This window comes from Sinocyclocheilus grahami, unplaced genomic scaffold (genome assembly GCF_001515645.1).
Source record: "Sinocyclocheilus grahami isolate Dianchi unplaced genomic scaffold, SAMN03320097.WGS_v1.1 scaffold228.1, whole genome shotgun sequence".
Lineage (NCBI taxonomy): Eukaryota > Metazoa > Chordata > Actinopteri > Cypriniformes > Cyprinidae > Sinocyclocheilus > Sinocyclocheilus grahami.
The window spans coordinates 1,177,280-1,194,018 of NW_015505407.1; the positions used below are offsets into that span (position 1 = coordinate 1,177,280).

At 38.7% G+C, this 16,739-nt stretch overlaps 1 protein-coding gene across 1 annotated transcript in view; it reads left to right on the forward strand.

Annotated features, from left to right (window-relative positions):
- The window catches only part of LOC107597132 (NADP-dependent malic enzyme-like), an 87,927-nt gene that overhangs the window by 60,816 nt on the left and 10,372 nt on the right, over nucleotides 1–16,739 (forward strand). Inside the window, exons 4-5 of the mRNA XM_016288078.1 lie at nucleotides 8,068–8,143; nucleotides 12,244–12,347. Coding sequence (XP_016143564.1) covers nucleotides 8,068–8,143; nucleotides 12,244–12,347 — 180 coding nt within the window. The remainder of the gene's footprint in view (nucleotides 1–8,067; nucleotides 8,144–12,243; nucleotides 12,348–16,739) is intronic.

Sequence of the window (16,739 nt, forward strand, 5' to 3'; positions counted from 1 at the left end):
ATACACACACACACACACACACACACACACACACACACACACACACACACACTACCGGTCAAAAGTTTGGGATCAGTAAGACTTGTAATGTTTTTTAAAGAAGTCTCTTATGCTCATCAAGGCTGTATTTATTTGATCAAACATACAGAAAAAAACAGTAATCTTACAAAATGTTATTACAATATAAAATAATGGTTTCTATTTTAATATCCTTTAAAATATTATTTATTTCTGTTATGCAAAGCTGAATTTCCATCAGCCATTACTCCAGTATAAAGTGTCACATGATCCTTAAGAAATCATTCTAATATGCTGATTTATTATTAGAATTATCAATGTTGGCAACAGTTGTGCTGCCAAATATTTTTTTGGAAACTGAAATACTTTTTTCAGGATTCTTTGATGAATAAAAAGTTCAAACGAACAGCATTTATTCAAAATAAAAATCTTTTCTAACAATATAAATCTTTGCTGTCACTTCTTAACAATTGAACACATCTTTCCTGAATAAAAGTTTTAATTTCTTTCAAAAAAAAGAAAGAATAAAGATTTACTGACCCCAAACTTTTGAACAGTAGTGTATATTGTTAGAAAATATTTCTATTTTAAATAAATGCTCTTCTTTTTAACTTTTTATTCATCAAAGAATCCTGAAAAAAAAGTATCACAGGTTCCAAAAAAAATATTAAGCAGCACAACAGTTTCCAGCACTGATAATAAATCAGCATATTGTCCATAGTACCATAATGTCAACAGCAGGTCCCGTACATTGCGGGGTGGTGGTGATGTAGCGTGAACCCGCTTTTCTAAGCTGAACCACAAATACTCAATTTGTCAATTTGGAGGCCAAGGCACTAACAAAAATTCACCATCATGTTCCTCAAACCCACTCCTTGACAATTCTAGCAGTGTGGCAAAGCGGATTATCCTGTTGGTAATGGCCATCACTGGCAGTGAATACAGTTGCCATAAATGGGTGCACTTGGTCCACAATGAAGTTCAGATACCTGACACCTGTCAGGGATTGTGCTATTGGTATAATGGGGCCTAGAAAATATTGTCCACAGCATAACACCACCTTCGGCGGCCTTTGTCTGCCCAACAGTGCATCCAGGTGCCATAGTTTCTGTTGGTAATTGGAGCATTCGTGTTCAGCCGTCAACGTGATGCACCAGGAATTTTAATTTGTCAGACCAGGCCACATTCTTCCAATCATCCATGGTCCAATCTTGAAGATCTTGGGCTCATTTCATGCATTGTTGGCGAAGACGTGCAGTTAACATGTGGACCCAGCTGGGTCGTCTGCTACGCAGGCCCATATGCAGAAGGTTGTGATGAATTGTGTGCTGTTACACATTGCTCTGGACACAGATTCGTTGGTTGATACGTTGATACCACTTTTGATACGTACTCACCATAGCAGCACTTGAACAACCCACACGACGCGCCATTTCTGAGATTGAAGTTCTGAGGCACGGTGCCATCACAATTTATCCTTTATCAAACTTCTATAAATCGGCAGCTTTTACCATTCTGACACTGAACACTCTACTGACCGAAAGCTGGTCCTCGGATGGTATGCACCTGCAGCACCATTTGGTTGCACTCATTGCTATAGGCTGGGGTTGGTCATAATTTAATGGCTCATCGGTTTATATATATATATATATATACACTGTGCCTGTGTTGCCTGTTTCCTTGGTTCATTTTCCCCCCTCTAGTTAGTTTCTATGGTCCCACACCTGTTTCTGTTCTGTGTGATTACTTTCCTTGTGTATTTATACCTTGAGTTTCCTTAGTCCTATTGTCCGTTCACATCTGTTTTATGCGATTGTGTTTACCTACTCCTGAGTTTTCCTGTTCCATTTGGATTGACTTAATAAAAGACTATTTAAAATTAAATACTCTATCGTCGTGTGCTTTATTACAGCCACCGAGCTGTGACAGGAGAAGGAACCGAAACTGGAAATTGTATTATTATTATTTTCTGCATAATCCCCCCCCCCTGCAATAGATATACCAGCTGTACATCTGCTCTGTTTGGAGCAAGAGGATCTCTACCTCGAGGACCACACGATGGAATTTTTAGATCTCGCCTACCTGACGCACTACCCGGACATCTGACTGTGTACCTTTTGCTAAATTGGACTCAACAACACGACAAAGGCTAAGCTGTCCGGGGAAGGTCCTCAAGGGAGTGGATGCTGATGAATTGTGGCTTGCCTTTCACTGTCCATCACCAGCCCCACTCCCGTTCCAGAGCCCAGCCAGCCATCACCCCGCTGCACAGAGAGATCGCTGGAGCCCACCGCAGACAGAGAGCCCGAGCCTGCCGCGATTCATGATCCAGCACAAAAGGAAGCGTCTGAGTCTGTCATCACCCCAGAGGCTGAGCCTCATTGCACATCTGACAAGGTGCGCGAGCTGACAACATCGCCTATCCCCGAGGGAGTTCTTGTGGAGTACAAGGGTATGGAATGGAGCCCCGCCCAAACTCTCGTTACTGAGGATGAGCTGCTGCTGGCCTCTGAGCCATTTTCTGAGATTCTGAAAGAGTTTGATCGCTTGTTTTTCTCGTCTCCTCTGGCCCCGCCCTGCCCTTAATCTCCTGGATCTCCGCTCATTCCGCCCAGCATACTATCTCCTGCATCTCCTGAGTCTCCTGCGTCTCCACTGGTTCCATCCAGCTTAGTATCTCCTGCGTCTCCTGAATCTCCTGTGTTATCACCCAGCCTCCCTCTCCCACATCCCAGAATCTGTCTGTTCCTTGGCCTCATCTCCACTGGCTCCTGTCTGTCCCTCTGCTCATCCTACATCTGCTCTACCCTATTGTGTGGATTCACCTAAGGCCTTTCAGTCTCCAGCTCCGTCTAGGCATGAGGATCCCCTGTCTCTGCCTGCAGCCTCCAAGTCCCGGACTCTACCTCGTCCCTCCCACCCATCGGCTCTGCCTTGGCTCCCTTGTCTCCACCATGGCTGTCTTCCCACTGGCTCAACCGGGCTTCCTCGTCCCTCCAACTCCGCCTTGGGATTCCACTCCTCTGGCTTCGCCTCTTCCCTCCATCCATTTGGCTCCGTCTGGCTCCTGCTTCCTTCCAGCTCCGCCTTTATCCTCAGTCGCCACGGACTTCCAGGTTCCCATCTCTGCCTCAGTCACATGAGCTGTCAACTCTGCCTTGGCCCTCCGGACGTGCAGTGCCACTCTGGCTCTCTGTCTGCTTGGCTCCACCTGGATCTCCACCTCCAGCGGATCCGTCTCTATCGCTCATCCCCATGGTGTCATCAAGGGCTTCTACACCATGGCTCCTTTCTGGCTGGACTCTGGTTTACTACCTGACTCCTCCGTCTGTCATTCCCACCATGGTTTCTCTTGCCATCACCTTTTCCCAGTCCCTGCCTTTCTCCTGCTCCATGGTCTCCTCCAGAGCCCCCGCCCTCCCTCCCTCCTCAGTTGGATCTTTTGCGGTGCAAGGATGTGCTTTTTCCGGGGGGAGGGATGTACTGTCAGGATTGTAGCCTGTGTTGTTTTATTTCCTATGCCTGTGTTGCCTGTCTGTTATGTATATATATATTACAGCTTTTAATTTATTTTTAATGTAGGATTTCCCGTAGGAAATCTAAAAGAGAGCTGAACTGTTTATGAGGATGATTGCAATTTGGGGGTTTGGGGGCGGGGGGTACATGGGAATAATTTTGCGATGTGTGAATAAATTCATTTGATTAGACTGCTTCCAGATCCCATGCTGCAGAAATGTCACAGTATGCCTGTAAGTTTGTTACATGAAGTTATACTGATTACTCCAATGCATGAAGAATTGATAACGGTAGTAAACTTAACAGTGGGTTAATTTCAGGATTGAAGTCAAAGCATTGAAACCAGATTTGAAGGTTTCTCATTTAATAGTGTGTGATTTACACTGTCAGAGAAAATCATTTTGAAGATATTGCTTTACCACGGTGATGCAAGCAAAAAAAAAAACAATATCACAATACAATATACAGATTATTTTAAAGTGATTTTGAATCTATAAAATAAATTCTGAACTATCTGCGTTTTGACTGTCTGGAAAAGAACACATGATGTTTTGTATTTGTGGATACATTTCAGACAGTATAAATGCAAATGGCTCACACTTAAAAGCTAAATGATTTCACTTTTTTTCACTTGTGAACAAAAACTTGTTGAAACTATTTAATTGCAGAACTCAGTTAGCTTGTGATGAATAAAACAGTGTTTTGTTCAGTACTGAGTGGATGTGGACTGTGTGTTCATGCGCTCAACAGAAATGTCTTTGATTGGATACAGTACTCATTGCTTTAAAAACACGAGTTTGAGCCGCCTATCAGTGGGTACCAAGCTGATGTCAGACATAATGTGGGGGAAGTTTTCCAGGCTGTCTGTATATGATCCAAAATGGTTTAAAAGATCTGTTGTGGTTTTCCCCCTCATCATGCATATGATGATTCACTGTGGAGGAGAACATCATAGAGCAGTGAAAACCAGGGACACTTTAGTTTTTAGTGTTTTTGAGAGGGAAACAGATTTCCAAGGCATCATAACATAATTTGCAATAATGTTAAACAAGTTTGAAAGGACTTTAGACATAACTAAGTAAAATTGTAATGACTACTATGCTTATTTCCCGGTAGAATTTGAATAATATATTGGAAAACAAGGGGGAAAATAGACATTTATGAATTAAATTGCTTTAAATCACTCCTTTAGATGCTTTTTTAATACTTACAAGAGTCGAACCACACACACAGAACTATGGGATATCATAGTGAGCTTATCTAAGAGAAGGGCAACTTAGTAGATAGGTTATTACTAATAATGGGACTAATTTCTCATGTAACACCAGGTCCTTAATAGTATAATAGTATACTAATATAATATTAATAGTATAATATTTTTTAGATGATAACATTACACTGCCATTCAAAAATTTGGGATCATGGTTTCCACAAAAGTATTAACCAGCACAACAGTTTTCAACATTGATAATCATGTCTCTTGAGCAGCAAATCAGCATATTAGAAAGATTTCTGAAGGATCATGTGACACTGAAGACTGGAGTAATGGCTGCTGAAATATAGGAATATATTATATTTAAAAAAATATGACAATAGAAAATAGTTATTTTAATATTTATAGTTATTTCATATTTCAAAATACTATATATGCACATTTTCTGAAGAAAATGCTTGCCATGGCAAATTTTTGATCAAGTAAATGCAGCCTTGGTGATCATAAGAGACTTTCAAAAACATTAAAATGTCTTACAGGCCTCTAACTTTTGAATGGGAGTGTATTTTTTTTAAATTAGCACCAAGTTGTGTCTAAAAAAAGTATATGGTATATGTACATTCTCATTTTCTTATAGGTCCTTTAAAATTAATTTTACTGTCCTTTAACTTTTGAATCTGAGGAAGATGATGGTCACCAGTTGTGAGGCCTCCAGTGGATACATTTGAGCAAGGCTTTCACAGTACTGCAGCACTTATTAATGATAAAATCTGTATTATCCATTTAATTTATTATACTTTTAAGTTTGTTGACTGACGTTTTAGTGGATATTTCATCATGTTGCTTGGTGATTGTAATGATTGTTTACACCATGTGTGAAACTGCATTACCCATAAGCTAAGGAGTGTCAGGAAGTGACATGGGTATTGTAATAAAGAGATCTCCAGAATTCGCGATGCGCACCGCATGGTGTCCCTGAGTTTGTGATTAATATTATAATATTCCCACGATAGCTGACAAGAAAAACACTACAGTAATGAATGGCTTGTAAAGAATTCTGGGTCAGAGGAGCATGCATTCTGAATTATGTTTGTGTTTCGAGCATGATGCCTGCTCCCAGGTGTGTACTTTTCATTTGACCGTGTGTCAGCTGCTGAGGAAGAGCTCTTATGTGCCTTTTCAGCTGCACTGGAATTTAGCAACATCTTGTAGATGTCTATAAGGATGTCTAAACTTTAATCCTGGAGTCACATGATTTATTATATACTGATCTTCAGATTTCCTGTTACTGCCTGAGTTCTCCCTGTCAAAAGATAGCCTCCATTTTTGTCTTCTTTAACCAGGATTCTTGGACTCTGATCAAGTCCACCTAGTGAAGCCTAATTTCAAGATTCTTCCAGATGTAAGAATGATTTGTTTTTTATGGATTCTGTGAACTCAGGCTGACTGAGAGATTGGAAGTTTTCCACGAATCCGTGGGTGGAAGGAAGAAACATATACAATAGGTATATGTCCTCGAGATACATTTGAGTTCAAGATGAAAGATGTCCCAGGAATCCTGCTCCTCCAGCTATGGTCAGTGGATCTCATGAGACCAGAAAATAAAAACTTAAGACAAAAAAAGCGGTCAGTATTGAGAGTTTGAGCAACAGAGAGAATCTTTGCAAGTCCAAGAACATGTGAAATGCCACTGTGAAGTGCATTTGTTTTTATCTACTACATCTTCTGACACCAAAGTCTATGTAAAACAAAACTGAGCAGGTCAAGCCAAGGTTGTTATTTGCATAATCCAGTGATTTACCTCTGTTCACACCTCAGCATCAGCAACAAAAACACACCACACACCAAGATCAAACACCATTCACACGCCACATCTGAGTAAATCTTGCATTAAATATGGATCAGAAAATCTGAGTGTATAGTATAACTTACTTATATTGGTCAAGTATAACCTCTACATAAATATGATCAAAGGTGCCACCTTCAACAAACCTTCCTACCACCTTCAAACATGATTTTCCAGACTTACACTAAACACTGGTGTGATTGGTAGACCAGTGTAGCCATGCTCAACCAACATAGACTTTTGGTTGAAACTGGTTTGTTCTTTCTTTCTTTTTGAATCTTTAGTGCAAAGTGTACTGAGTCAAAAAAATCAGTGACCCTATACAGTCAAAATTAAGTCACGTGTGGTAACGGGATCTGCATTTGAGAAGCTTTTTTGAGAAACCGTTCTCCAGTAGCCCAGGGATGAAGCTGTTAATTTGTCTATGTTCAGAAGGTCATGGGTGGCTATAAAAAAGCCTCTTTATTATTAGCACATGTGAGGATGATAGATTGGGTAGATAGACTGAGAGGTCGATTAGAATCAATTCATTTTTGTTCACCGCAAGACTGATGATAATGATTATAAAGTTTTGTCTGCTCAAAAGAATAGTTGCCTGTGTTCTTGATTATTGCATACTGTCATCTGTGTTATGTTTTTTTCTTCTACTTTTATTATTTTATTTTTATTCAGGGCTGTTGTCTTTGAGGAGGCCTAGAGAAGTAAAGCAAAGCAGACAATGTAAAATTGGATCAGATAATATATAATACAATTTTTAGTAACACAATAACAGCAGCAGATAAAGATTTAGAGTGAGCTCAAAGCATTTTCATTGAGCTCATGAAACAGACCAGTGTTTCAGTAATTTAGCCTTATTTATATACTATTATAGTGTTTATTAATATTTTTATATTTTACATGTTCAGATTTCATTTTAAGTTTTAGTAATTTTGTTGTAATTTTTATTAGTTTTGGTTTTTTTTTATATTACTATTTAGGTTTAATTTATTTTGATTTCAGTTTTAGTAATTTTAGTACTTCAACTTGAATGATTTTATTTCAGTTAGTTGCCAAAGAAACATTTCTTATTTTAAATTTGATTTTCACCTCATATTTATATTTTATTTTATTTCAGCTTCATTTCAGTTACTGAAAGGGGGTAACAGGAGAAACTGTAATTTACCAAATTCAATCATTAAAATTAAAATAAATAAATAAATCTGTGAATAAGCAAGGAGCAAGGAGCTTTGTACATTAGCTGAAGGTAAAACCTGAAGCTTGAATTGTTCCAAATGGAACTGGAACATGAATTTATACTTAATGACTTAAAGATACAGACTCTGCCACCTCATTTTAGCCTCCTCATTTTTCCACTGTTTTGTTTTGGTAATCTGATTCCATATATAATGAATGGAAGCACTTGCGACACGGACACAAAACAGAATCAATTAAGTTGACCATGTTTTGTCACTTACTCTGTTTTTCTGTCTTCTAGGGGCCTATTTATTACAATTCATGACCGCTCCCACATCTCCACACTACTTCAGAGCTGGCCAGAGAAGGACATTCGTGTGAGTTTTGCCCACTCCCAACTACATCACCCTGTACTATTACACAATGTACCAGAACTCTCACTGTCAGACAAATTAACACTCTCCAGGGTTTCACCAATTCCAAAGACATTGATTCCAAATTTATATGACTTGCACCATGAAAACAATGCCAAAAAGTCATATTAATCTGCTTGTTAAGCATTTAAAAGTTATTAAGTTAATGATGTACGGGGTGGTATGAAATTAAGCAGTTAAAAGGTTAAATACCTTCTTCATCTGCATGACAATGTTACCGGGAAAAACTTCGTTCTTTTTTTGGGACATGTCAACAATTCTTGCTTTTGCACTAAAATTTGAAGTTCCTCAACTCAGCTTCACACTCTTATCTGTACAAAAGCTCATAAATGAGTAAGAGAGTACACTATTGTGTAACTGCTCTGAGTCAGTTTTCCCATTCACTTCTGCTTCAATATCCTGCAGGTTCAAGTTCAAGTTCAAGTTCAAGTCTGCTTTATTGTCAATTCTTCCACATGTACAGCACATACACACAGAGAATTGAAATTGCGTTACTCTCAGACCCTTGGGTGCATACAGATAACATAAATACAGATTAAATACAAAATACAACGAGATGAATAGCGCAGTCCGGAACGCTGTTGTTGAGCCATGTTTGCGTGAACACAAAAACACAACAGTCTCTTCTGAGGTCAGCTCCACATGTGTCTTCTGCTGCAGTGCTAAATGCGGAGTGGCCAGTCAGCTATTCAACGTATCCTTGGTCATCTAAACACTTTAATGAGTTGACTCTCTAGTTTTTGCCCCCTGTGTTTTGCATCCAAGTGTATTCAGCTGGAGGAATGGAGAGAAATTGTTTTTTTTCGATTATGTTTAATTTATTTCTCATTTGTTTTGGTTATATTTTATTTATTTGTTTATTTTGCGCTGTCTGGGTTAAAGTTGCATGAATGTGTTCACAATAAAGAGTCTGTTTTGTTATTAAAATGATCTCAATGTAAACGGACAGAAAAGCAGTATTTCATACCCGCACACATGGCTTGCTATTTAGTCTTCCGTCCCTCTACAAGTCAAAAATTGAAAGATGACTTCTGCTGCACCATTTGGCTGACTTCAATGAAGACTGAGGTAATTAAGACCTCGTTTTCATGATATTCTGAAGAGATGACAGGTCTAGTGATTAATAAATTCACTGCTTATACCCCCACAGCTGTGTGTGCGTGTTATAGGACTGTGTAGTCTGATGATTAAATGAGTGTTATTAAAGGATTAAGTCTACTGTTATTTCTAAAGGAGCAAGACGCCTACTGACTGAGGTCAGGCTGTCTCCTCTCTTTCAGCCCCTCAGAGGGAACTGGATGACTGCACCTGGATCAGTTTTGACTCTCCAAACGCAGTCACTAACATCAATACAGACAGTGAGGAATCTGATCTATGATTAGCATACATCATTTAAGGGTGTTTGATCCAGGCCCTGTATGCTCTGGTTAAACTCTAATCCGTAAAGAACGCTGTCTGTGGTCTGGCTGCTAGAGAAAGTTCAAGATGTGCAAATAACATGGAAGGGCTTTGTGTAGGCTTTTTGTGAAGAGCTTAAATGTGCTAATTGTTAATGTCAGCAAACTGGATTTCCTGTCAGATGCTATTTGCATTTCAGTGTAAATATCTGCAGCTGTTTGCACCCCTTTTGTAAATATATACACTATTACACATACAATTATAAGATTTTATGTATATTATTTTTATAGAGTTTTATATACTAAAATAGATACTACTAAAAATATGCTTTTAGATATTACATATATATTTTATTATAAATTAATAAAAATTTTAACAGTAGAAAATATAACATACAATTTAAAAATATAATAGCACTATAAGTACAGTTGTTTATTTTATAACATCAACATTATTTCATTATTTTTATTATATTTGACACATGAGGTATGTATACTGTATGTATACACATACGTATATATGTATGTATGTATGTATATATATATATGTGTGTGTGTGTGTGTGTGTGTGTGTGTGTGTGTAATGTACAAAGGTTTTTTTTACAAGTTCAGTGATTTAGTAGCTGCAATGTAGAACCAGATTGTACAAACAAAAACAGACACTTATAGCTTGCAATCCAACCCATGTAAACACTATCTGTGAACTTCCTTTTTTGTTGTTGCAAGCTCTATGTAAACACCTCCTGTGAGTGTTTCTAGAGTATTATGCCTTGTCTAAACAGTGCTGGACTGCATTGAGATTTCTGAGCTTCTGTATACACTGCAGACCTCCAGACAACAGATTGTGATCACTGACACCACATCAGTTTTTGTGTCTCTGGTGTAAAAGGGGAATATGATCTCTGAAGATGACTCTTATATTTATCTTATATTGATTGACAGCAGGGACACTTACCGCTATCACCTCATGTGACCTCATCCACATGCATGCATTCACACAATGAAAGGAAACCAAATGATGCTATCGCAAACAAAGTGCTGTCTGTTGTGATTGTGGGTGGCCTAGGCAAAGAGACTTACCTCTCTCATTCTCTCTCACTCTCTCTCTCTCTCTCTCTCTCTCTCTCTCTCACACACACACACACACACACACACATACACACACACATTAATTTTCTCATTCTTCTCTGACTGTGGCTAAAAGACCCTGACTGTTCCTGTGCCTTAATCTCACCTGAAAGGCTACATACACGTACAGTTCACACACACAAAGCACAGTTCACCAAAACCCAGTATTAATCCCTGAGAGAAAAAGGCTTCCTCTCATCACTTAGTGACTCATTTTTACAAAAGCACTTCTGAGTAGTTATGCAGTAGGTCTAGGATCAGATTTTGTCCTGATTTCATTTGAATTATCTGGATCTGTTTCCCAAAGAGCAAGATTTCTGTCAAGGTGTATCTGTTATTTTAGATATTATCCTAGCTTGTAATCTGATGTATTACATTTTCAGATATTACATTTATTACAGATAATTATTTATTTATTTTCTTTTAGAAATTTCTCAGTTATTTTTCGCCAAAACTTTTATCAACATTGTTCAAAATATCTTCTCTTGTGTTACACAGAAGAAAGAAGAAAGTCTTGCCAAATGAGAAACTACTTTCGAAATTGATGGAAAAAAAAGATGAAAAAAAAGATTATATATATATATATATATTTAAAGACAGAAATTTTAAAACTTCATAGCACTTATTGCTTGTTCAACCTTTTCTATTTTTTCTCTTTCACTAGTCCTATCAGATAAAAGACGCTTTAAAACTGAGGACAGATCATCAGAAAAGATTATGCCTGAAATTTTGTGTGCTGTATGGGAATGAGTTCTGATGAAAGCACTTCCTCATTCACCATGATCAAAACGTGAAAAAAAAAAAGTTCCGGAATTGTTGCACCGCACATCAGTACTGCTGAGAGTGATGCAGGTGCTCTGTTAATCCATTTTCTTTTCGGGTTGACTGGCACGCTCTTTTTATGCTTTCGTGCATTTCTCTTTCTCTTGTTCTCAGTCTGTCTTTCCTTTAAACATATGCTTACAGGCACTGTGAGCGGTTTAGCTGTGGGGTAACCAGATTACCATATGTAATCTAATTAAAGAGGAGCTGTGCACATAATAAACATTCGCTTTTTGAGTTTTGATAGTATTGTACTTTCGTTTCAATTTTTTTCCCACTGGTTAGAGTAATATGATGAATCGCAATGTCAAGTCAAGTCAAGTCACCTTTATTTATATAGCGCTTTTAACAATACAGATTGTGACAAAGCAACTGAACAGCATTAATTAGGAAAATAGTGTCAATAATGCAAAATGACAATAGTAAACACTCATTTTTCAGTTAAAGACAGTTCATCATTGAATTCAGTGTCATGCCATTGTTTCTACTTGATGCCTGGGATTATAGAAGTGAAAACCTTTTCTTCTCTCTTTTTCGCTTTTTGAGTTTTGATAGTATTGTACTTTCGTTTAAATTTTTTTCCCCACTGGTTAGAGTAATATGATGAATCGCAATGTCATGCCATTGTTTCTACTTGATGCCTGGGATTATAGAAGTGAAAACCTTTTCTTCTCTCTTTTTCTTCTTTTCCTTTAGGAACTCCTAAAGGACCCTCTGTACATTGGTCTGAGGCATAAAAGAATACGTGGACAGGCCTATGATGAGCTTCTGGATGAATTTATGAAGGCCATCACAGACAGGTATAGTAAACCCAGTGTACCCCTCCCGCACAGCACACGCTTCCTTCCACAGGCCGCTGATGGAAATGCCTGGAGAGCATAGCTGAGCCATTGCGTTGCAGGAATGTGGGGTGAAGCGCGTGCCTCTAGGTTTGTGGGCTCTGAGCAATGACTTCAGTGGCAGGGACCCGAACCGGATCGCTGACTGCACGCCTCATCAGTTCTCTCCCCATATATCCTGCTCAATACTGAGCCATGCGGTGATGTAATTCAGCCCATATCCAGCACCGCTGCCTGATGGCTCATTCAGCTCACTGATGCTTAGAATGGTGCAAGATCTTGTGCCATTTGTCTTCAATAGTCTTCGAAGATGTCAGTTTGGGTTATTTGAGTCAATGTCGTTTTTTGTTTTATGCTGTTTTATTCTTTGACAGCTCATCTTTCATTTCTCTTTGAATGTTGGAAGATTAATATTTGCATGTAGTATGTTCAATGAATGATGGAGATTAGCATTGTTTGCATGGAGAATAAAACTTTGAGTGGCATGAACATAGTGGCAAGTTCTGCACTGGTAAACACCATTAACATTTAAGAACCAGGGTCCTGGTCAAAGTTCTCTTGGTTGCTTTAGGTTCTGGTGTGGCCTGGTGTGACAGTGGTTGTCATAAGAACATAGTCACACGTCACATGGCTGTATTTAAAGCAGAACTAAAAAACCCCAGTGTCTGATTTCCCTCCAGCTTGCTGAATATTGCAGTGATTCTATAATAACTGGGTGGAAATGAAACTACAGGCAACAGCATCACTTTTCCCTAAAAGTGCAGAGTTGGTGGAAAATGAATGATTATAGGTTGCTGACCCCAGTGTCTGATTTCCCTCCAGCTTGCTGAATATTGCAGTGATTCTATAATAACTGGGTGGAAATGAAACTACAGGCAACAGCATCACTTTTCTCTAAAAGTGCAGAGTTGGTGGAAAATGAATGATTATAGGTTGCTGACTGAACAAATGATTATAGTCCTGGTGATTTTTAATAAACTCCTTATAATTTTAAATTTAAGCGGCTCAGTGCTTAAGGAAAAATCCTAAAAAGTAACATTTGCTTGCTGAATGAGGGTTAAAATACATTTATGCATTTATCTAAAACAGCTTAGATTGCATTGAAGGGATAAGGCCTTTTTAGACCATTAGTTTATATTTTAATTGGGAATTGAACCTTGACTGTGCCATTGTTAGCATCAAAACCTCAACAATTATTCACACTCAGAAATCAAAAATATTAATCACATGGAGAGAACCATTTTCTGTTCTGTGAGGTACATGAAAATGTCAAAACTTCTTTCAGTACTACAGTTTAATAGTTTTAGAAGAAACCGCACCCAGCAGTTTATTGGGGGATTGCACTCCAGTTGTACTTTTTAGGGTCAGTGAAAGGCAAAAGACCATATATCACTACAGATTAAGAGTAGAGATAAATAGCATTTGTGCAAAATAGCTTTGGCTGTTTGAAACAACATGTGAAAAGTAGACAAAGGAGAATCATGAAATGCATACAGAAAATTCTTTAGCTTTCATTGTTGAGGTTCAGGCTCTCAGACTGTAAGTTTAACAGCCCACAGGTGCTCTGTTTCTTGTCAAGCCTTTTTGTGTAAGTCTGGACACAAATTATGAAGAATAATGACACCAATCCCCATCAGGCCACTTTTCTGTCCCACAATGACTTTAAGAACTAGATAGTGTGCACAGATGCTCTTTGAGGTCTTTATTTCGAGTGTACAACACCATATAAAGAAACACACACCTAGAAGAAAAGCAGCATTTTAGGCGGTAAATGCTGGGATTATTTTCGTGGGGGGTTGTTATGCTTCTTTTATGATGTAGTTAATTCAAGAATAGATTTTTTTTTGCTTCTCAGGCTTTGTGTGCCGAATTAATTTGTGGGGGGTTGATTTTGTTTTCCGGCTTCTCCCAGAACAGACTGAAAAGTTTCTGTCTTATGTAGCCCCTCTGTGTGCACCGGTACAATTCCCATGTCAAATTATTTCATTAGAGCTCGTCGCTTTTCACAGAGCTGTAGTGGTGACAGTGTTTCATCTCTATGGTAACACGGGCCATCTCAGGGTAACGTTACGAAGCCATGTTAGGGCAAGGAGTGGAGGGAAATGTCGCTTGATTTTTGCCTGCAGATGGGAATTGAGAAATTATGTGTTTAACAGAAAGAGCAGCCTGTGAACCCCCATGGGCCTGTGTGTACTGTAGAGAAGCACTGAATGCTCACTATGAGTCAATGGCCTGTCCTACATAACCTTGACCTGATAGTAATGATTACCCTATATGAGGCCTTTCTGACATTCTGAAATAGAATGTCTTCCATTTCAAAAGTGTTTAGATGTAAGGTGTGACGGATACAGTAATCTTTGCCAGTTAAAAAAATTATACTTTAAAAATTATTTTTAAAAAGTTATACTCAAAACAGTTTTTATGTTGCAAAAAATGTTTACTGTATCAGTATATTTTGTTTCTAGTAATTTGTTTAAAGTGATTCATTTACATAGTGTATATTATTTAAAACAAATAATATATAAAAATAAATGTGTTTAGGTTATTGTTGAAAAAAAGGACTATAGAATAGAATAATATAGAATAGAATAATACACTACCATTCAAAAGTTTGGGGTCAGTAAGATGTGTGGGGTTTTTTTCAGCAAGTATGCATTAAATCTATTAAAAGTGACAGTAAAGACATTTGTGATATTATAAAAGATTCCCATCTAAAATTACGATTCGGCTAATATACGATTTTATAAATCTCAAAACATTTGTGGGTATATCAGTTTGACTTTAAACTTGATAATGTGGGCAAACCTTTCTGGAATCCTAAAAAAGTGTGTTCATATTATGTGTGTGTGTGTGTGCACGTATTGAAGTCTCTGGTTGAACAGCTTAGTTTGAACAGGATTCTCACCATGACTTTTCATTTGGAGGCCTGTGGGCTGCATGGTAGCCATGTGGGTAAAAGATAATCTTTGAGAGCTTGTCAGCTCCGCTAGAACCCTTAGACCCAATCTCAGCAAATGTCCTGAGTGAGTGAGTGTGTGGTCAGTAATGGACCAGCAGGATTATGCTAAATCTAAACGCTAGTGGCTGTGTTTTTTGCCTCCCTTTTCTGTTTTCTACACTCTTAAAAATAAAGGTGCTTCACGATGCCATAGAAGAACCTTTTTGTCTAAATGGTTCCATAAAGAACCTTTAACATCTGAAGAACCTTTCTGTTTCACAAAAGGTTCTTTGTGGCGAAATAAGGTTCTTCAGATTACAAAAACACAAGAAAGAGATGACTGAATGGTTCTTTGTGGAACCAAAAATGGTTCTTCTATGGCATCGCTTGAAGAACCTTTTGAAGCACCTTTATTTTTAATAGTGTATGTTGTGCATACCAATTTATGAGAAATGCTTAATTCCCAACAGCCATGTTGTATTCCTGTTATAGTGTACGAATGCTGAAATGCCACAATGAAATTTGTCCGGTTAGCATCAAATCTCAGTGATGTATGGAAATAGACTCAATCTGCACTTTTGTCTGGGTCAAATTATTTATCTTTGAAGGAAACAACTAATAAATCATTGCTGAATGAAACAAGGAGACAAAGGGCTTTGTTGTGTTTTGTTAGCGATGGCGTGGAGATGGGTTTCCCTTTCATGGGAACTTCGAACTGCGTCCTCTAGGGGTCGCTATGGGGAACGCCTCGTGACCCGTGTCTGAAGCAGCATACATTGAAAAAACACCAACTCGTTGGCCGGCGACAGCCATGACGTCACTACCGGTGCGACTACAGTATAAATCGGTGCCGGGAGCTACACATCATTCTCTTCTTCGTCTTCATTGACTGTTCTGTTTGAAGCGTGCATTTTCAAGGAAAAAGTAAGAGCTATCTATTAATATTATGGCGAGCACTAGTAGAGCATTTAGAAGGTGTGTGCATCCGTGTCAGCGCTATTTGACACCAGATGACACACACGATCTATGTGTTGTTTGTTTGGGCGAGGAGCACGCACGCGATGTCCTCGAGGGGGCAATCTGCGTGCATTGCGAGTTTTCTCCAATGAAAAAACTCCGTTCTCGTTGGTCTCTCTTTTCAAGTAAAGAGGGGCAGCCAGCCATGCTGCGGACGCAAGCTTCAGACGAAGAAGTGAATGATGTGTAGCTCCCGGCACCGATTTATACTGTAGTCGCACCGGTAGTGACGTCATGGCTGTCGCCGGCCAACGAGTTGGTGTTTTTTCAATGTATGCTTCAGACACGGGTCACGACGAGGCTTTCCCCATAGCGACCCCTAGAGGACGCAGTGTCTCGTTCCCTACTCAGGGAACCATGGTTACATAAGTAACCCGAGACGTTAGCAGTCTCTCATG